This window comes from Nanorana parkeri, unplaced genomic scaffold, assembly GCF_000935625.1.
Source record: "Nanorana parkeri isolate BGI_ZX_2015 unplaced genomic scaffold, ASM93562v1 scaffold1936, whole genome shotgun sequence".
Taxonomy (NCBI): domain Eukaryota; kingdom Metazoa; phylum Chordata; class Amphibia; order Anura; family Dicroglossidae; genus Nanorana; species Nanorana parkeri.
This window is the reverse complement of record NW_017308204.1, coordinates 162,044-184,549: the sequence shown is the minus strand read 5'-3', so window position 1 is coordinate 184,549 and position 22,506 is coordinate 162,044. Positions and strand designations below refer to the sequence as shown.

Genomic DNA, 22,506 nt, shown 5'->3' with positions numbered 1-22,506 from the left:
TGTGAATAGTCTTTTTTTTCTGCAATGTCACTTTCCCTTACAGGTCTCCTCACCATTCCCACCCTGTGGCTAGACAGTGAAAGAAGAAGCAGTACACGGATGGACTTGTCTATCTGTCACTCTGTTCTTTCCTTCTATCCACGTTTCCTGCACTGCAGCGGATTGACTCCTTGTGCTGTTCTTCACTGCTTCTTAGTTATGTGGTGCAGGCTGTACAATAGACTGCAAGGGGCAAACTCCAAGTGAAATTTAGATACACTGCTTACATTTTAGAATACATTTAATGATGTATTAGAGATTGCAGAGCTGCATCAATTTGGGTTTGTTATATCTGTTTGGAGTTCAGCTTTAAATTTAATAGTGCAGTGCACCTGCCATTTACCAAATATGATTACTATACATATGACAATTTTATGCCACAGCAGTGATGGTCTGTGTTTTGCCATTGCTTAGAATATACTTTTTAATGTTCTCTGTATTTTGTTATAGCTTCATCATTTATTTATTTTATAGTAGCTGCTTGTGTGTCACCAATATGATACATAATGGTATGCTTTCTGGCAAATAATTGTAACCACTCAATTAATGTAGAAAGGGCATATAAAGGGGGATTAGAGAAGTCATAGAATATTTTTGCAAAATTCAAAGAAGTGAAATCTATATATTATAGGGCACTCAAAAGGCCACTAATAAATGTCTGTTAACACCTTAAATGAACTTATTGAGGGTTTATTAGAAACGGATACAAAGAAAACTTTTGAATATATTCATAACATGTTTTAGCTGAGCATTATAACACAGTACAGCATGACATAAAACGTTAAATTAGTTTGTCTGGCATATTCAATAAAACAGGGCAAACAGCCGAGCGTAGAGGTATAGAAAAACAAATCAGTCATATTTAATAGTAAATAAAGTAAGAAACTGAAATATGATTGGTTTCTTTTCTTATGCTCACTGTTCTTTGTACCGCTGACTGCATCTAGAAGAGTTTCCTTAAAGTGGAGTGCCACTTTGTTCTCCCTCTTCATCCTCTTCTCTTGCTAAAGCCCCCAGACACATTTAAAAAAATGCTTCATACATACCTTTTAAATCTGCTAACTTCTAGCTGGTCCGGTAACATCATCAATCCCTTCTTTTTTCCTAGATTCTTTCCCCTGGACTTAGGAACACTCACATAAGGACTTGTGAGCAACACTTTGGATTGGGGTTCTGTGAGCCTAGGTTGTGTGTTAATGCACTGACAGCATTCATGACAGCATGGGTTCAAAAGAAGTGGACTGCGTGATGCTGGCCATCATTCAACCCTGAATAGGAACAGCAGAGGAGGAGACATAGACCATGGCTGAAGCATGGAGAGGGTGAGATGTCTTTTTGGACTTTGTTTTTAATATAGGATGGGGAGGTATTAAGGAAAAAAGGTGTCCTTAATTTATGTCTTGTCTTGAACATAGCCAGTTGTTGGAAAAATGGCATATAAAAGGAATACATCTTAAGTAAATATTTTAATTTCTGTAGTTTTTCTAGTAATGAAACACAACATTTTCTTTTTCATTTTATCACACACTGTACACATTAAAAAAAGAAGGTAATTCAATCTACTGCAAAAAAAGGAGACAAGCAGTTTGAAGAAAGCACAATAGTCCATTTGACATTTTCACAATTCTACCTGCATGTCTAAAGCTGACTTTTTAATCTGAGATTTTAATGTAAGATGTCAACAAAGACCATGTCACAAAATTAAAGGAGTTTAAGAAGTTTGAAGAATAATGTTTGTGTATTATGGTAACACTCCATAGAAACAAACTGACAAAGTGCAACGGATCCAGGAAACGCTCAGAAAAGTCTTTTATCATTTCCTGTCTTATCAACTTTTTATTTACTTTGAAATAACCACCTTGACATAATCACTTAGGCTTGAAAAGTTCAAATTGAAAAGATTTTAAAAATATTTGATAACAAATGAATGTTCATTACCCTATCTATATTTTTTAGTGAAAAACCTGGGAATATCACCATCTTGCCACTTGACTATTATAATCTTCAGTCGTGGCGATTTCTGTTGTTATTTCTTCCTTGTGCAGAATATGAGATTTATGTTCTCTAAGAAGTCTTCTTTCCTCCTTTCTCTTCTCTCTCTTCCTCTGGTGCTCTAATTGTCTGGTATATTGGAAACGTTGTAGAAAAAGGTCCTTAGCATATTCATACAGCTGCACGTCCAAATAATTAAGTTCCTTTATTCTTTCACGAGACCATTTATCAATGTCCACATTTGAAGCCCTGGTAGTATTGAACTGTGTAAATGGCGAAATAAACTTGAGATTGAATGTTCTTTCAAACAGGTATTGTGTTTTTCTTTGAAATTCAGTTAAGCCATAAAAGGCCATATTTTTAAGGTTATTTTTGGCACTCTGTAGAAGAATGTCATTCCTTTCACTTTCATTCATAAAAGTTAAGTTGTAACAGCCAACTAGGCTAAGGTCTGCCAGCATGCGGACTTGGCGATTGTTAGCTAGGTTATAGCTACAGTCCATGAATTCTTGAAGAGTGACTCCAGACCAGTCATCCCCAAGATAACATGTTGGCAACTCATCAGGGGTGGGGCTTCTTCCATCACAGACATGGAGGGATGCCTTCCAGGTTGCACCTCTCTGGACATGTTTCCATTCACTTAGGTATCTGGACACTGGGTCTCTCAACATTGTTATATAATAAAAGTTCCTGTAAGGAAGAAAGAGAAATATTATTCTATCATCATAAAAAACTCATGTGTTTTTGTCCATTGGAAACAAAATAATTAAAGAAAAGAACATGTTAGTTCATGTGATCTACAGAGCCACATTTTTACAAAATCTTACATTTTCAGATGGATGCATAATGTTAAATAAAATAAGCAGAAACAAATTCCTGTAGGGACAAAGGAAACATTAATTTCAACAAATCTAAAATGTTTTATAGAGTCATGAACCTGAGCTGTGGGTAATACTTCATTGAAAACTATAATCTAAACTATAATGTTTGTGTAAATTATATTTTAATTGTTTTTAGAATGTACAATTTTTAAACCAAAGTTTTATATCAATTTTATTATTATAATAAGAATAATAAAATATTTATTTTATAATTAAACATTCAATACATAATTAATCTGTGATACTGGTATTACATAGCATTTTGGGTTTTCTAAAGAAAAGCTAACATGTTTCTGCCTTTGTGACTGTCTCTCTCTCTCTCTCTCACTGAAGTATAACCTCATATAAAGAAAGCAGGGTAAAGGAGAACTCATACAGCTGTGTACAAAATAGAGCCTAAGGTATGTAGCTGTATAAACAATGTGTTTCTTTCAGGAAAGCAGTTAAAGTTACCCGAGTAAACATGTTAAAAATTGTCTCGAGCAAACCTGCTTGGTGAAAGTAGCAAGTGAAAAATATTTATAAACAATATTTTTTAATTACCTTATTAAATCAATGTAATATACAGTTTGAGCCAATAGATTGCTACATTCACCATATTACACATGTAGCAAAGTATTTGAGACCTGAATTTCCTTTTAAAAAACTGGAAAGCCCAGATGTGTGGTAAACAAAACTTAATACAGTGTAAGAATTAGTGGGGAAAGTGCTTTAAAAAGTGGGTATGGGGAATCATGTCAAGGAACCCTGTGGGTGAATGTATAGTCAATAATTAAAAAGCTTTGCAAGTTTGAGAGTTTAATACTACTTTAAAGCAATATTTTAGTCCAACCTCAGTTACTAGGAAAATGAATATAGACAGTATGCCTACCTGTACCTAGGGAAAATGCCCAATATCCTATTTTAATAAAATGGTTCTAGACAACATCCTTGCAAACACCTGACATCATAAATTTGCTGTTTTTAATAATCAATGGTCTACTCTCAAGCTGCTCTTCTTCAAGAAAACAATATATATAAATTACATGTATTCCCAAAAGATTTTTTTAAACAGCTCCCAGTACAAAGGATGTACCATAGACTATTAGTGGTAGATCATAAAGCTAATTTTAGAGAGGTCTCTCTGAAAATGAAACAGTCATAAGATATTTAGTGTAATCATTTTGACTAAATTGCAATGGGCTCATTTATCACAAAGCCAGTACAGGCAAGGACAATAACTGTAGCTTCAATTCAGGAATAAATATTCACTTTGTAGATTTTTGTGCTTATCCCATTTAATACCTTATAAATATGCATATACATAGGAATAAATAACATTTGCACTTGAGTCAAACTCAAAAGAATGTCTCTTCTTCCTTCTGTAGGAAGACCGCTGAGTCCTCGCCTGTTTCTTCATTCCTTACTAGGGAGATCATTTGATATATGCAGTCCAGTGTAGTAAGGAATGCAAGGATCTGTACATAGGTTAGACAAAAAAGAGCTCACCAAAAAATGGCCCAACATAGGAGGGTGTGAGGCTCAGCAATCTTTCTATACTGCTCGAGGAACCCCTTACATCAAAGACCTGCAGTTGCAGATATGTGAATTTCAAACTAAACATACAAGACACAGCACATTAAAACCAAAGAAATATATTAATTATAGAATTATCTATGAATAATTAAATAAAGTGTTTGTGTACCATAGAAAAGTACTTTTAAAACCGAATTCTATAGAAGTGACTTCAACCAACATTTACATGATAATACTTACTGGAACATTTTGTGGTTCTGCAGCAAGACCAATGTCTTGTTTCTCATATATTTCCTTTATTTCCCTGGTCCACTGCCTTTTGTCCCACCTAGTATTTTTTTTCTCTGCACACCATGCTGCTCGTCCTTTATAACTGGCATTTATAATGGGTTGCCTGGGTCTCATCAAACATTTAAGTCTGGAAATGGTGGCATCATCTGATTCACCAAGTTGTGACAGTTATACTGTATTTCCTCACTTACCAAAGTTACCTGTTTTTAGTTCTTAATTATTACATCATTAAAAGTCATGGGGCCCTGTACAGCTTCTGGGAGGTTCCCACCCAAGCGATCACACACATACACACAGAGGTGACAGCGATCAAAAACATACTATCAGAGGGGACTGCACACACAGATATACACACATGGGAGACAGAGATCACATGTACACTCATTGAACGTGCTCGAGGAAAGTTAGGATCACATTTTGGACAGCGAGGACAACTGGTTCATAAAAATCTTTAAAGAGGCTATATACATCAAAATGGAACAGCCATTTATAGCTTAAGTATAATCTGCTTAATTTTGCCTTACCTTACCTAGTTTCTCCTTTCCCCTCTCGTCAACATACTAATTATATTTTTAATTGAAAACTTAAAATTTTCATTACATACCGTATATACTCGAGTATAAGCCGTCCCGCATATAAGCCGAGGTACCTAATTTTACCAAAAAAAACTGCGAAAAAGTATTGACCCGAATATAAGCCGAGGTACCTAATTTTACCAAAAAAAACTGCGAAAAAGTATTGACCCGAATATAAGCCGAGGTACCTAATTTTACCAAAAAAAACTGCGAAAAAGTATTGACCCGAATATAAGCCGAGGTACCTAATTTTACCAAAAAAAACTGCGAAAAAGTATTGACCCGAATATAAGCCGAGGTACCTAATTTTACCAAAAAAAACTGCGAAAAAGTATTGACCCGAATATAAGCCGAGGTACCTAATTTTACCAAAAAAAACTGCGAAAAAGTATTGACCCGAATATAAGCCGAGGTACCTAATTTTACCAAAAAAAACTGCGAAAAAGTATTGACCCGAATATAAGCCGAGGGTGGGAAATGAGGCAGCTAATGGTAGATAGATACCAATAAAATTACATGAATATTTATTTAAAAGAAAAACAATAACCTAGCTCTGTAAGTGGAAAAGGGGGTACAGGGCTACATATTATGTACTACGGATCATTTAACCCATTCATGTTAGCAGAGGATCATTGTAAATGTATTGTTGCAGGCACTCTATATGTACATGTACTATATACTACATATAGAATGCACTGAACAATAGATTTACAATTATCCTCTGCTAATATGAATGGGTTAAATGATCCGTAGTACATAATATGTAGCCCTGTACCCCCTTTTCCACTTACAGAGCTAGGTTATTGTTTTTCTTTTAAATAAATATTCATGTAATTTTATTGGTATCTATCTACCATTAGCTGCCTCATTTCCCACCCTCGGCTTATATTCGGGACGGCTTATACTCGAGTATATACGGTACTTTATTTTGGACCCAGTGATATCGTCACTGGGTCTCTGCACCTTTCTTTGCAATATAGGCAGATGACAGCTGGTGGGAGTGGCCAGCAGAGTGTCATCCATAGATTCCTTAAAACATTACAGTACCCTACTTCAATAATCCTCTAATGAGCCTTTATACCTGATGCAGATAGTAGTCTGGCACTTGGGAGGAGTTATGCAAATATCAAGATGTCTTGATGGGTGGATATTTGTCTGGAGGAGTGCGTGTTCCTAGGCAGACTGCATTTACCTACAGACTGCCCTTGGTAACACTCACATGTGATGTGGAACCTCCAATAGTAAGGAAAAAGCTATATGATGCTTGACGTCCCCCAGCCCGGAAATGAAGCAAGCTCTATCTGACTTTCTGCACCTTCTAATGTGAGAAGCTCTCAGTGTGCCATAAAATCAGAGTAAGCCATTTTAAAGAGGAGCCTGTGTAACTGTGCATGACTGGAGGTTAGGCTGGAGTTCAGCTTTAATGCTGCTTATTTGAGATTTTACAGAGATGGCTTGGTAAGGATTGGAAGGTGCAGGATCTTCCTAGGAAAATGTGTTTGGAAATCTCTTTGTTATAGGCATGGAAGGCGCGTGATAACTGCATTGTGACACATAACAGAAAGGAAGTTGTCTCAGCTCCTGTCGTTCATCTTGACACATATTCCCATCTATGGCCATCAAGTGACTACATCTTAAACTCTCTGCTGCTGGTTTTTGACACTTACAATTTTAGCTTAAACTTTCTTTTTTCTCTTTGCTACATTAATATTATAGCAATTATTATGCTTGTCATTTTGTCTTGACCTTTACTACCCTAAAATACTCCTTGCGCAAATTATGTTGAAACATTGGTGTTTGCTTAACTGACCTGGCTAACAATGCTGCTAGAAATCTTCATGTCCTTTCTTGTTCATGCTAAAATTATTGATGTCAAAATTTATTAAATAATTGCATGGCAGAGATAAGAAATTGTGCACAGTGAAAAAAAGAAAACACGAGGCATAGAAAATAGGGAATAAAAAGACTTCGATGTAGTTTGAAGGTATGTAATTTGCCACATGCACACAACTGACCTAATAATAAAAATAGATTAAACCCTTACATCAAAGACCTGCAGTTGCAGATATGTGAATTTCAAACTAAACATACAAGACACAGCACATTAAAACCAAAGAAATATATTAATTATAGAATTATCTATGAATAATTAAATAAAGTGTTTGTGTACCATAGAAAAGTACTTTTAAAACCGAATTCTATAGAAGTGACTTCAACCAACATTTACATGATAATACTTACTGGAACATTTTGTGGTTCTGCAGCAAGACCAATGTCTTGTCTCTCATATATTTTCTTTATTTCCCTGGTCCACTGCCTTTTGTCCCACCTAGTATTTTTTTCTCTGCACACCATGCTGCTAGTCCTTTATAACTGGCATTTATAATGGTTTGCCTGGGTCTCATCAAACATTTAAGTCTGGAAATGGGGGGATCATCTGATTCACCAAGTTGTGACAGTTATACTGTATTTCCTCACTTACCAAAGTTACCTGTTTTTAGTTATTATATTTAATTATTACATCATTAAAAGTCATGGGGCCCTGTACAGCTTCTGGGAGGTTCCCACCCAAGCGATCACACACATACACACAGAGGTGACAGCTCGCCAATCACTGGGGATCCTACCAGTCATTAAGGAGTCCTCCCAGACCCGGTAACACAAAGCACTGCAGTGGCAGATTCTTATGTGGTAGTAAAGTATGTCATCAGCACACCAAGGATCTGTGTCCAATAAACACCTTTATTGAGGTATATACATTTTTGGCACAAGAATGACAATCCTTCAGGGCCACACAGGGTCCCTTCATCAGGTGTAATATGACATCATATAATGCCCGATTAAGGGACCCTGTGTGGACCAGAAATGTTGTTATTATTACAACAAATGTATATACGCTATTAAAGCCGTTTTTTGGACACCGATCCCCAGTATGCTGGTGACATATTTTACTACTTATGATTTTTGCAGCCACTTCAACACCCATCTCACGAAGGGTATATTAGTCAGGAGTGCAGTGGGATACCTGCAGGTTCTCACGTGGCACACACATAATTCACATGTGGCCAATTTGTGAGCCAGTTCAGAGATAACTCTGCAACGCACCACCTCCCGGTTAGCTCTCCCGATTTCCAGGGACTCTACTTCCAAGCCAAACTTGGGCCCCCTGCTGTCTTGATGTGGCTCAGTTGTAAGAAAAGCCCAGTACGTACTGGCACACAGGCATTAGTGCGCAGGCACGCATGGAAGAGTGCACTATGGGACATGCATGGAATCACACACTCATGAAAGGATGCGTGGACCAAAGGGGTGGCACACAGGAAGTTGCATAGGACGTGCACCAATAGACCGGCCTATATAAACAAGCATGTAATGTGCACGAGTTTCTGAAAGATCTTCAGCTGGTTCCTATTTCCTTGTGATCTGATCTATCTGCTTGCTTCCTGCACCTGACTTGGCTTGTCTCTCGACCACTCTTTTTGCACGCTGCCTGCCACTGAGACCTCTGCCTTTTGACTGTATTGTTCTCTGCCTTCTGCCTGGTACCTCGCTGATCCGCTGCTCTCGACCTCAGCCTGTGACCCTGACATCTCTTCTGGTTCTCAATTCTGTACTTCGCTGCCCAGCTATCTATCCACAATTTATTTTTGTGGATAGAAATATAGGTTTCAAGTAGCATACCAACCAGGTTATTAGGGAAAGAGGGACTTCATTAGACCCACTATTATGGGAAAAAGATGTATTTAGTTGGTACCGTTGGTGATATTTCACTCATTTAAAAAAAACAAAAAACCTCATTGCTTCATATATAATGAGAGACACATGTATACCTGTCAACTTTAGCATAAACATAATCATGCAAAAAAAACAAATGCCTTAAAGTAAATTCTAATTTCCACTACAGTTTGAAACTAATATTGTTGGTGAAGTGCAGGCCGCAGGCCCCTTTGTCTTCATATGATCTGGATTTAAATTGCTGCAGCACCAGGGATTCTGTAATGTGTCGTAGGTGTGCTACATGGAAACATCATCGTGCAGCGTGTCATCGTGGCAGCAGCAAATCATTGTTGGGCAGTGGGGATATATATTCAAGCTTTAGTGTTGGTGTGTTTGCTTACGTTTTTACTCTTTTTTGGAATGAGTACTATAGGGTATGAATGTACCCCTGTACATATTCCCCTAGGCAACTGGATATCTGGGCACCCTTATTGCACTTCTTTATTCCTATAAGGTCCCTCTTTACAAACCCCTACATCCTCTTGGGGGCCAGATGTGGGGAAGAGGTCCTTGTCCCTAAACTTCGGGACAAGGTACCTAACAAGTTGGGAAGGCGTTGCTGCCCCATTTATAATGTTGAAAGGTATGGGACTTGGAATGGTTCAGGAAAGGGGGGGGGAGGGGCACACTCGCTGCCCTCCCTTTCTTGGGGACCAAACAGGATACATGCATGGATAAGGGTCTGGATTCAACAATAGTGGGAACACCACACTTTTTTTTAATTTCACCTATAAAAATCTACAATATACTGTGGCATAACTTCACATGCAGGTTTAATGCATCTGCCATGCATGTTATTTAAAGGATTTGTGTATTTTCAAAATTATCCTTTTAGCCACATGAAAAAGACCCTTTCCTTTGATGATATTTTTATAAAAGGTGTTTTTTTGCATTGGTACATGTTCCCCATGGCAGTGCCCAGCTACCCGTACCTTTGTTTTAGTAAAAACTTGCAAATGAGCCTTTAAAAAGGTCAGAAAAAAATTACAAGATTCCTAATTTTTCCCCAGTTTTAGTTATTATTATTTTTTTTTTAGAAAATTAGCATAGCTAAAACATGCATTAAAACCAATTCATGTATTTGTCCTTTATTTGGAAACACCTCACTTCCCTAGGATTTCATACATTTTTCTGTACTTCTCAGCCTAAAACTGAAAGGTAACTGTTTAATTTTTTTTCTCTAAAAGCTAATAGTGATCACAAGGATAGACAGGTGGCATACAATGTCACTGTCACTAGGGTTTACTAAGTGTCACGCTTAGTGACAGTAACATACTTTGAACATCGTCATGACGGGGTTAAATATAAAAAAATTAACTTACAGTTAAAAAGAAATCTGCAGCTCAGCTGCAGATTTTCATTGTGAGCGGTTCATTTTTCTAATAATTATAGTTTAAAATTATATTTATATATTGTACAGGACGCCAGAAGATGGGTCCTGGGATAGGTGTATGTTTCCCTTTGTTCGGGTTGTGGTCCCTTTGAGGGACAGAAATGGGTTAACACCTGCTGCAGGAAGTGTGTTCAAAAGGATAGGAAGCTAGAGACAGAGAGAGGGAGAGAGAAGCCCTGATTAATGTTTGCAGACAAGGCTGTGGAGCAGATGAAAGTACTGGTGCTGTGAAGCAGTTGAACTTTACTGGGAGCCTGTGGGCTGAGAGAAACTCTTAGGCTCTGTTCACACCTAGGCGTATCGAATATGCGCGTTAAAAAAAAACGCGCGACAAACGCGCGTTTCCGAGGGCTACTTGGCTGAATCCCAATGGAAACGCGTAACAAAAACGCAGCAAAGAAGCTCATGTACCTTTTCAGGCGTAGGCCGTTTTGTAGCGCGTTCAGAACCATACCCATAGAAAACAATGGGATTTTCATGTTTGAGCGTTTTCTAGAGCGTTCGTAGAGCGTTGAGCGCGCTACAAAATGTACAGGTGTGAACCAGGCCTAAGGTTAAGAGTGTGATAACCTTGTGGACTGAAACCATCCAAGCCGGTGATATGGAAAAACAGAGAAAGGGCGCTACAACCCAGGAATATATGTTAATAAAAAGATTGATTTATGGATGGGTGTAATGCTTAAAGTTGATGTCTGCGATTAAAGACTCACTGTTAGATGGATGTGGTAGTGTCCTGCCGGTGGAGGATGGATGGTGCTGTCAGCTTGGGTCACGAAAGGCTCCTGCAGCTGGACTTTGTAGATGTTGCCATAAGCTTGGGGTGGTGTCATGCAGCTGGAGATGTGATTGCGGTCAGTCGCCGTGGGTACTCAGCTGGCCAGGCTGGGACCTGTCGGCGGAACGGAGAAGCCGCTCACAACGGGTAGTATCACCAAAACCCGCCAACAGCCATTACTCTGGTAGTGCGCTCGCCATCTTTACTGTTTTTTATCCAAGCCGGTGAGGCTGTTATTCTTTTCTGTGCTGAAGGAAGCAAACGGTACAGTTTATTATTCCCATGCTGAAGAAAGCAATCTTTCAAGTTGTTTTGCTGTACTGAAGAAGGAAATGACTGTTTATTGTTGCTGCTGTGGAAATGAAATGCAGTTTGTCTGATAAAGCCTGTGTCCTGCGGTCCAGCTAATTCCCCAAACATCACAAAATATATACAATTGTTTTTCATTTATATTTTATTTTTTCACACATTTTAACTTCTCTCGCTGTTAGTGTTTGCTGACAGGGAGAGAAGGGGGTACATGACATGTCAGTGTTTACAACCACTGGCTTTTCAATTATATCAAGCTGTCACTGTGAAAAGATGTTACTATGACTGCTTGATCATTTAATTTTTTTTGGTTATTATTAGGCTGCCCCAAACCTAGGGACAGCCAACCTTAGTGACAGTGAGCCTGACATGCACTGCAACATGTCAGACTCACTGTCACAAAAGACTTCTGATCGTTCGGGCTGGTTGCCACAACAATCAGAAGCCTGAAACAGCTTTCAACTTTTGCCGAATGCTTCTATGTTGATGCATTCAGCAATAGGCCAGTACACATCGGGATTTGCTAATCTCAATGTGTACGGCTGCCTAACAGTGATAGGAAGTGCGGTTCACACAGCACTGCTATGACTGCCAGGCACCCGATCACTAAAAGTGATTGGATGTCTAAAACTGCTTAATTCTTTCATGGATGCCTCATTAGTGAGGCAACCATTAATGAATGGTAACCGCTGATCTCAGCTTTCACCTGCATTCTGGAACCACCATGAATAGCTGCACAGGTACAGTGTGCATGCACAGTCATTTGGGCACTTCGTGGTGGGGATGTACAGTGTACATCTCCCGTCGCTAAGGGGTTAAACATACTTCCTTTAATTGGGGAAGGAAAGGCTGGGAGTGTCTAACTAGAAGGCTGCGCTAACTTACATAAATCAGTAGAGGGGAAATAATGGGATATACCAAGGCACAAAATGTATGGTAAACAATATTAAAGCAGGTTGCTTGTGGCAGTGCAGTTCTGCCTAGTAAGCTCCCCAGGTGAACTAAATAGCAATTGGCCATTGTCATCTTTGGCACAGTTTAAATGGGATTTGATAAAAACAGCAACACAGTAATTCTATGCATGTCATGCACAAGCATGTGTAAAGAGTCACTCATTTAGCCCATGCTATTATCCACCTTCATTAACAACCACCACGATTATCATGTTTTTTAATAAACAAAAGTAGTAAATTGATGTTAATTAGAGAGTCATAATTTTTCCCCTCATATTTGACTGTCGCATACATAATAAGAAATTCACTAGCTCAGGCTTGACTTTATCTCTAATTATAATACTAAACATTTGTATGTAGAGTTCATTTGATAAACATTTGTTAAGCACTTAAAAGCCTTAATTAACCTTACTCGCAAGGCTATTTGTGTGAAAAAGCCAACAATAACATTTGTAAATATCTGTTACAATGTATTTGTACCTACACAGTATTTGTGTATTTTTGGCCATCCAATTGTCTATTGTTGTTTGTTCGCTTAAGGTTGCCATACACAGCTGCCATTTTTTCTGATTTCTGCCCTATTGGCAACCATCCAGCTTGACAAACTTCGATAGAAAAATCAAAAGATCTGGGTGGAAAATTGTTAGGCGAACAGCTACTGCTTCCAAGCAGATGCAATCTCTGTTTGAGTATTCAGACAACTGTGGAAGCTGGCTGTCTTAATACAATAGCCAGTAGGGGAGATTCCTCCTTCCACACTGTTTAGCATGGATTAACCCCTTCACAGCCACGGACGTACCTAGTACGTCATTGGCAGCATGGCCATGTAAACAGACTCCTGGCAGATTTAGCCACCAGGACTCTGTTTACCTTTGTAAAGCTGGCTGCTGGCTTTACATTAGAAGTGATTCTGGCGGCTCAGCTGCCGCCAGATCGCTTCTATGGGCTGGTAAAGTGCCTGCCCCCACCCGACACCCCTGCCGTGTTTCCTGGCCTCCTCTGCCCCTCTTGCTGGTGCGAAGCTGGGGAGGAGAAAAAAATATATGTAAAAATAATAAAAAAATGTTTAAAGTCTACCACCCCGTGAGCGTGCGTGCATTCACGCAAACACACATCGTGTGTGCCTACGTATGAAAAAGTCGATTGCGCTATATATGTTGAGTATCGCCACACACGCCAGAGTGAGAGCAATAATTCTTTGATGACCTGTAGGGCTTTTAAAGCTTTGTCTATGGACCTTTTGGTGTACTGAAATTTGTTGCTGTTTCACAGACGCACACAACGTTTAATCCGGACATGTTGGATATCTATTTGCTTGTCTTCACCTCATCTTTTATATTTTACAAAAACAAATGGGTATTTTATTGTGGTTTGGGGCACTAAATTTTTGGGTTTGATAAAGAGTTGCACTAATATCGTGCAACATAAAAATCTGCAACTGCCACCATTTTATTCTACAGGGTGTTGACTTTCAGAAAATATATAATATTTTGGGGTTTTGAAGTAATTTTAAGGCACAAAATGTGGATTATATCATGTGTGCAAAAAATGAAAAAAAAGGCCTTGGCAGCGAAACAGTTAAGAAATGAAATTATATTTTCATGGGCTGAACAAGAGAGGTCTAAGTGTGTATGGCTAGCATTAGGCTAATGGACATTTAGCCAAATTGAGATAACACCTATTGTATATGTGTTAACAAATATTTTAAAAATGCTTCTTGCAGCTTAAATTCCTTTTACTTGGGTTAGGCTTCCCAAGGGTTAACATTTCTACTTGCTTCTCCTTCTTTGTAATGTTAGGAGGAGTTGTGAGGGGCAGTGGCGTATGCCGTGCGGGCCGCCTGGGTCGCTATGGGATCCTCTGCTGGTGGCTTTCACTGGCGGCTGTAGACAAACACGTCACTGTTCTGATCACTGACAGTAATCTGTGCAGAAGCGCGTTCCTCTCCACAGAGTCAATGAGAGCCAGCAGCGGCAGTGGAGGACGAGTCGGGCCCGTGGTCAGCAGCAGGGGAGCAGGCGGGCCCTGTGACAAAGGAGGAGGCGGGGCCCATCAGCGACCATGGAGGAAGAGAAGGTGGACAGGTAAGGAGTGCGACCAGCCCATCTGATGGTGACCCTGCATAGTGACATGGTGACGGCTCTGCAAAATCACCCTCTGGTGGGATCTCGAGTGGGCTCTGCAAGGGGTATAACTAGAAATCACGGGGCCCCACATTTTGCTATGGGGCCCTGTGATTTCTAGTTACGCCCCTGGTGAGGGGTGAGGGATTTGTTCATTAAAATTTGTAAAGTAGATTTGAGCACTGCCTGTCCTAACAAAGGGTAAAGGACTACAACTCTTGTGCATTGTATGGTAATGAAGGTAATGAGAGAAACACAATCCTCAAATTTCAGTCCTAAGTGTTTCTATTAGGGCAGAACATAGTGAAGGTGCTCAGAAAAAGAAAAAAAACGGGATTCAGCCATCTTGCCTGCTGCAACAAAACATCTATAAGGTAAGACATATATTTTTTAAATTATTTCTAAGTATGCTGTGTGAATAGGAACACACAAAACACAGATAGAAGGATATGAATGCAAAGAGGAAATATGCTTTAAGGGATCTACAGACTTTGAAGACCTCTGGCCAAATCCAAAACTAGACATGTGCGATTCGTTTAATTCCTAATCAAATTTCAGACAAATTGTCTGAAATTCGGGCATTCAGACACATCTGAATTTCCGATCCCAACGCATCCGAATGTGTCCAGATCGTAATTTTCGTTTCTGGATTTTGGATCCCGTCCGAATTTCATTCAAAAACTAAACTGAATCGGACATGTCTCTTTTCTGGCCCATCAGATATGTTTTTTTGGTTTAGTGCATCCGAATGGGTCTGAACACAAATTTTCCTTACAGCAACATGGGAGCTATATATATATGTGTATATATATATACATACACATATAATATTAAAACTGAGGCTCCTAGACCTAGACTGACATTCAGGATCCGAATTTCCAAATGGCATTCGGGATCTGAATTTCCGAATGGCATTCGAGAGTTCCTGAATGCCATTCAGGTCTGGGAACCATATTTATATATTACTAAAGCTGAGGCTCCCAGACCCGAATAGCATTCGGGAGCTCTCGAATGCCATTCGCAAATTCGGATCCCGAATGCCATTCGGGTCAAGGAGATTCAGCTTTAGTATTTAATATCTGTATATGGTTTTCTGTGGTATTCGCAACAAATATTCGTAAACTCATCCAAAACTAATGACATTCGGATTTAGTCCGAATCCGAAACCCGAACCGCATTGAATTTCGTATCTGAATCCCGAATTCCGAAATAACTAAATATCCGAACCGAACCAAATTTTTCCGCAGCATACATGTCTGTACAAAACCTGTAAGCTAATCAGCCTGCAAGCAATCACTGCAACTTTGCCCAATGCATGCATGGTTAACCACTTAAAGTTTTAAGGTAGCTATAAAGAGAACCATTCACCAGTGGGCATTTGTAAAAATGTAAATCTTCACACTAAGCTGCCATGTATGCTCTGAAGTGAAAAGGATACAAGTGATAAAAGCATACTGTACATATCTATCCCTAAGAGGCAAGACTGCACTGTTATAACAACCTAAGAGTCTACATTTACATTCTAACAGATCCTACTCATTACTGACTGGTTCTCCTTAAGCTGGCAATAAATAGCTCAAACCTGTCCAACTTTGATGGCCTAATGCAACATCTAGATGAGGATTTTTTGCTGCGTAGGATGCTGGTAGGTGACAGTAACAAGTACTTTTCTTAACAGTTATCAGATATCCAACTTATTTAAAAGTTTTCAAGTGAACCCTATGATCCTAACCTTTTACTAATGAGAAGAGAAAACGAAGGCGTTAACCTCAACTGTGCCACTTCAGTCCATCAGGTGAGTCAAACTGTGAAATATACGTGTCTCCTGCCACAAAAACAGCAGGCAAATGTGTCTTTTTCTGTTTTTCTCAGAATATCATCAAACATTGTAGGAAACTCTCTGTATGTAATAAAAACCTCTGATTTTGATACTTTTATTAAATTTTAACACTTAACTTTAACTCAGTCTTATAATTCCAACTAATGCTCATATAGGGATTGGGGAGCAACAGTGAGTCCAATGGTTTTATTTCTAAAGGATTATTGACCTAAATGTAAGATGTGTGTAAACAAATATTTATTTCACGTGTCTTCATTTTAAATTAGCTCCTGAAATCTTTTATATTTTTTAACAATTATGTTTTTTTAAATTCAGATCAACGTTTAACTTATATTTGCCTAGAATATTATTTAGGGCGTGTTAATGCCAGAATGCATGCATAAATGCATTTTGTATGATGAGCGCTTAAATGTTTGAGACTCGTAAAATTTAAACTGAGCTCAATGGCAAAATGCTGACCAGTGCACCCAAATGCAGCATAGAATTCTGTCCAATGCACTACAATATATCCCTTTGGTGGGAAAAAGGTCTATTGGAAGCTAATGATTTTATCACATCCAATTTTGCTTTCGCTGCAAAAGGCAGCACAATTCTGTACATACAAAGACATCTAGTATGAATAAGTCTTATTCATTTGTTGACATCTAATTGCCCTTTAGATCCAGCTTCTAACCACAGTGTTATCTGTCTCCTGAGAAGAGGACATTTTAAAGGGTATTGATGTAGGGCTCAGCAGAAAAGTGGGTAAATAGGGGGTGTCCTATAGATGACGCAGAAAGGGAATTTCCATTTTTTCATTGTACATATGAAACCATTTATATGTTTTAATATTAGCTTTTCAACTATGTTTAATAGTTCAATGCATATTGTAGTGGTATATACATTGATGTGCTGCTTAAAGTGACACTAAACTCAGGAAATAAATCTTAAAAATCCATTCATGTACCTTAACTGTTAACAAAAATGTATCTTATTTGTGTATCACTTGGCTGTAGAATCTCAAATCATCTCTGGATTTGTGCTGACACCTTTCTTCTGGAGGGTCGTTACTTTAGTTCCCTATGGTCCCCGAGTGTGTTGTAAAGTATTCACCGCTCCAAGCTCATTCTGGTGATGCACTACAATCTCAATTCAAGTTAGTAAACTAAATATAAGATTGTAGTCCATCACAGGAGTGAGCTTGGAGTGATGACTACTTTACAACACACACATGGACCATGGAGAACAAAAATAGCCACCCTCCGGAAGGACAATGTCAGCACCAATTCAGAGATGATTTGAGGATCTACAGCTGAGTGATACACAAATAAGATACATTTTTGTTAAAGGAGAATTATGAGGTGAGTGCTTTTCACTCATCCTCATAGTTCTAGCCGATCTGTGACAATGAAACTGTCACAGGTCGGCTCAGTAGATCGGGAAGTGAGCGAACACATACCGGCGCTCGCTCACTTCGCGATCTATTCGTGCAGAGAGCCGTGACTGTCACTCACGACTCCCTGCAGGGATCCCCCACCTCCCCTGTCTGATCCTCCAGCGCTGACTGGCGGAACGGACGGGGAGGTGGCGGGTACAGCTGGCTCTGCCCCTAGATAGGCAGTGCCAGCTGTCATTCACGCAGCTGGTGGATCTAGACGGGATCTGTTCCGGCTGCGGCGCCTCAGTGCTCGCGGTATACTGAGCTTTGGGTGACGGGAGGATGCTAGTTTGTGTCCTCCCATTACCCTTGGGAGAACAATGGGGAAAAGCCCTAACCCCATAGTTCTCCTTTAATAGTTGAGGTACTTGAATGTATTTTTAAGATTTAACTTCTGAGTTTATTGTCACTTTAACTATATATACTTCAAGAAAATCTGAAAATGTTGCTATGTGCTAGGAATTATATATACCCAGTGATAAGGATTTCTATTATTCATTCCATCAATATGTTCACTAAACTTCTGACAAATTTGTAAAATATTGTTTTGATGTGAAGATAGCTCATGCAGCTAAACAAGTGCTGCGATATGTTGAGACTGTACAGTCACAAAGGGACCATTTCATTTGAAAGCCTGTGTTGCCACTCTCTAGCATCTGCCCCTATAAACACATGGCCCTGGCAGCTGTGACACAGGGACACAACGTGAGTGATTGCATTAAAGGCTATGGCTTTGACCTCAAAAGGAAACAGTTGTGATAGAAATATAGAATATGCCATTGCTGATTTGATTTTAAAGGCTCAAACTAGGTCAGTTACTCACCAAGCTCTAAGGCGAGGATGAGCATGATAGCCCTGAATCTTCCTTTGATGCTGGGGCCCCAGAACCTTATGGGTCCCTTTACACCTTTGACCTCAGCATACTGTACCTGTAATTAAAGAATGTATTCTATCTGAAACCTTTAAAGATTCATGTATCTGTAAATTAGGTGGTACAGTATAAGTAAAAGTAAACCATTTTATATACAATCCTGACAAGTGCTTATCCTTCAACTGTACCCCAAATAATTATGCTCTAGCGCTTACAGGCTTATGCTATTTTATCTACTGACCAATGTTTTGGGCAGATAAAGACTTGCTTTATTGTGAAGCATACGTTTAGTCATCTCAAATCATTGAGAGATAGATATTTTCAATGGATGCTACTTCTCCAGTCATAAGATTCACTCTGCACAAGGACCAAACCTCTGCCCACGACACCTGAAATAATTGTGCTAAATATTTCTAACACATTCTCTGGTAGTACCATATTTATATAAAAGTGCTTTTATTCCCTGCATGGTAAAATGGCATGGCAAATGATACCTGGTATTGCAGTCTCAGACAATAGCATACATTCTGCATTCTGAATTTTGACTTGTTCTTTTTGCAAACATTTTTCCTAATCTCTTTGATTTTAAAAAACATAAGCCACTAAAATGTAAAGACTTACAAATGTCTCAAGAGTTTTGCTAATTTCTAGGCTTCTCCTAACTTTTACAGCTATGCCATGGCAGATTTTTTACAACAGAAACAGATGTGTGTGACAGAATAGCACTGTTTATCATCGGCATCAAGAGCTAAACACTTGGGAAAGCATAGTGGGGCTATATGAAGATTAATGATCCACCAAAGAATAACATTCTAAGATGCATCTATCTTACACCAATCAATATCAGTCTTAAAATGATCTCTCTGTGAAACACTATTTTTGTAGGCATAGCTGCTGGGCTTCCTTCGATCACATGTCATGTTTTTACTCCATAAATCTTTTCACTGGCAAGGGCTGCAGAAATTCCAGGGAGGACAAGTTCCAACTTGCAGCAAGACCTAAAACAAAGTGGACACAAATGCCAATGACACTGAATATATTGAGGTTGCTGTACTAAAGGAGTAGTGAATTTTCACTTTGCAAGGGAATTTTTACTTTGCTTAGTGAATGTGGTGAAAATTCACTTTACAAAGAATACCCAGTCACATACCAGGAACATTTAGAGAATCCATAGGAATATGTCCACTGCCATCTGCTCTCAATTACAAGATTTGTGAAGCATTTTTCTGCATTCTTGGTTTGAACAGCATGGGGACTACCCCGCAAACCAAACCCAGGTACATTTGGCTCATCCCTAATGGGATACTGTTCTATTCTCACTGACATGCAGAATAGGTCCATTGCATTACCATAGTACAATCATAGCATTTTTACTATTAAGTAGTAATAATATATAAGGGACTCTACAGAGATTTTAGTCTTGGACTGGATTCATACATGCTGCTGTTCACATTGCAATGCATGTAAATACACTGGTATATGTGGATTGCCTTGTGCTGCTATATTTTAAATGGTACCCCAATACACTGTATAGTATAAAACACACCTTTTGTATAATGTACCACAACACACAAATATGAATACTCTGAGTATCATAGTGCATAGCATTGTCAAAATGGTGCAGTCACATTAATTTATCTGTTGAAATTCATTCAAAATGAATGGGCTGCCTTAATGCAATGCAGAAAAAATGCATATGTTAATGTGCACGTAAGTGTAAATGGCCACTTATACATAGAGATCAATGAAACAGTCGGATCCCATTACTCTCAGAAGCAATCTTCATTGGCATATGCACACAACATTCATCACTACACCAATGATTCTCATTTCTTAAACCTTTTTATGTTGAAACCTCATATTTTTACATGCCAATATGTTTTGGGTGAATTCTAACTGTTCATTTTCTATTATTCCCTAAGAGGGAACTCACAAGAAGGTGTGTTATATGTCTAAAATCCTGAATATACATTGTGACACCCCATTAGAAGTCCTACCCAACAGTCTGTGTACCTCTGCTCTAAAACTGACTAAAGAAAGGTAACAGGATGAGATGTAACACAACTTATTAAAAACTCTGTGCTTGATTATGAATACTTATTGAAGGTCTAATCGACATGACAACACACAAGTTTAATTTTATTATGTTAGCTGAGAGAAACAATCACTGGAATTCATAAAGAGTGTTGGAATTCCAGCTTCTGTCTCTGCCACAAGTGTCGCAACTAGCGATTCATGTACCTGTTGTAAACAGGACACTCAGATATTTGACAGTTACCCAGCACATACATGCCCCAATCTGAGGCAACACCGAACATAGCGTCCCCCGTCACTTCCTCCATAAGCACCAAAAAAACATCAAACTCCTACAGGTCTTTGTAATCGAACAGATGCCAAAAAACCTGCATGCAACAGAAAGATTCCAGAAACTGTGCAGGCAAGAAACATATTGGATCTATAAATTAAACACATTATCTCCTTCTGGCCTCAACGAAGACTTAGAAATCAGCACCATCATCTAACACTAATGCTAGTATGCAACCACTTCTCATCCCAGCCCAATTTTATCATTTTATGACTGCTCTCTTGTACTACTTTTTTCCTCCTGTCATTTTCAAAAACACCCACAAGGGGTCAACCGTGAGCCACATGCACTATGCTAATATCCCTAAAAACACACCCAGGACGGCCCACAAGCCCTAACCACACACCCCCACCCTTTAAAAAGATTCCCGCCACATCAGTCTTTCCTACCCTGGCTTGATAAAGAAGACGTGATCTTCGAAACGCGTTGCCTAGACTACCACAAGCGTCCTATCCATTTTTGGACCAACACGACCGCCGTCGCTCGGCGGCGCCTGCGCACCTCGTCACTCAGCCACCTCGTACAGAGAGCCACTGCCCGCACCGCAAGCTCCGTATCCAACACAGGACGTGATCGGCGTCCCCCACCCGCCAGCGTACCAGATTTTCCTCAAACACAGGACGTGGTTGACGTCCACCAGCCGCCACTAGACCAGACGCTCCAGCTCCGCCGAAACAACGTGACCCGAGTCATCGCAACCCAGCCCAGCAGTCCAGCAGCCCAGCAGCACGTCCCACACACAGGCATCCGATAGAATCGCACCCCGACCCGGCATCTGAATCCCTGCACCCAGTCCCAGAAGAGACCGCCGGACGCTGCCTCCAACAGGAACCCCGTCGTCGATGACAACACTTCCCCAAGAACCTCGCGGTGAGTTGATATATGCACCACACACCGTTCAACTTGCCTCCATTTTCATGTGCACCTCTTTTGTTTTTTGTTTTTATTTCTCCCTCCACCCCTGATATTGATCACATTACGGAGGGATAAATATCTACGAAACTGCTTCTCGGGCAGCATTTAACCTGCATGCCCCAGCCCATTTAACCCCTGCCATACCCTCACCTATTCAACCCTGAAGGCAGTTGCGCCTCAGACTTTGTTTTTTCTGTTTTATGCCCCAATCTGAGCATTGGCATCTCTCTGTACGCTAGTTTAGAATTGATCATAATTACATCCAGTTTCCTAATCTGTGAACTGGCGGTAATTTTTCTGTTACAGATAAAAGTGTTGGTAATAAGTAGAAATGTAAAAACTGAAACGAAACCAAAATAAAAAAATTGTCAGGTCGAAACCGAAAATGTTTTTATTTTAATTTTTTCAAATTTTTAAAATATATTTATTTTTCTTTTTTTTTAATAAACTTTTTCTTTTTTTATATTTAATTCAT

At 39.3% G+C, this 22,506-nt stretch overlaps 1 protein-coding gene across 1 annotated transcript in view; it reads right to left on the bottom strand.

Annotated features, from left to right (window-relative positions):
* Positions 1-1,507: 1,507 nt before the first annotated feature.
* The window catches only part of LOC108800146 (heparan-sulfate 6-O-sulfotransferase 3-like), a 66,117-nt gene continuing 45,118 nt past the window's right edge, over positions 1,508-22,506 (bottom strand). Inside the window, exon 3 of the mRNA XM_018572093.1 lies at positions 1,508-2,721. Coding sequence (XP_018427595.1) covers positions 2,013-2,721 — 709 coding nt within the window. The 3' untranslated portion in view covers positions 1,508-2,012. The remainder of the gene's footprint in view (positions 2,722-22,506) is intronic.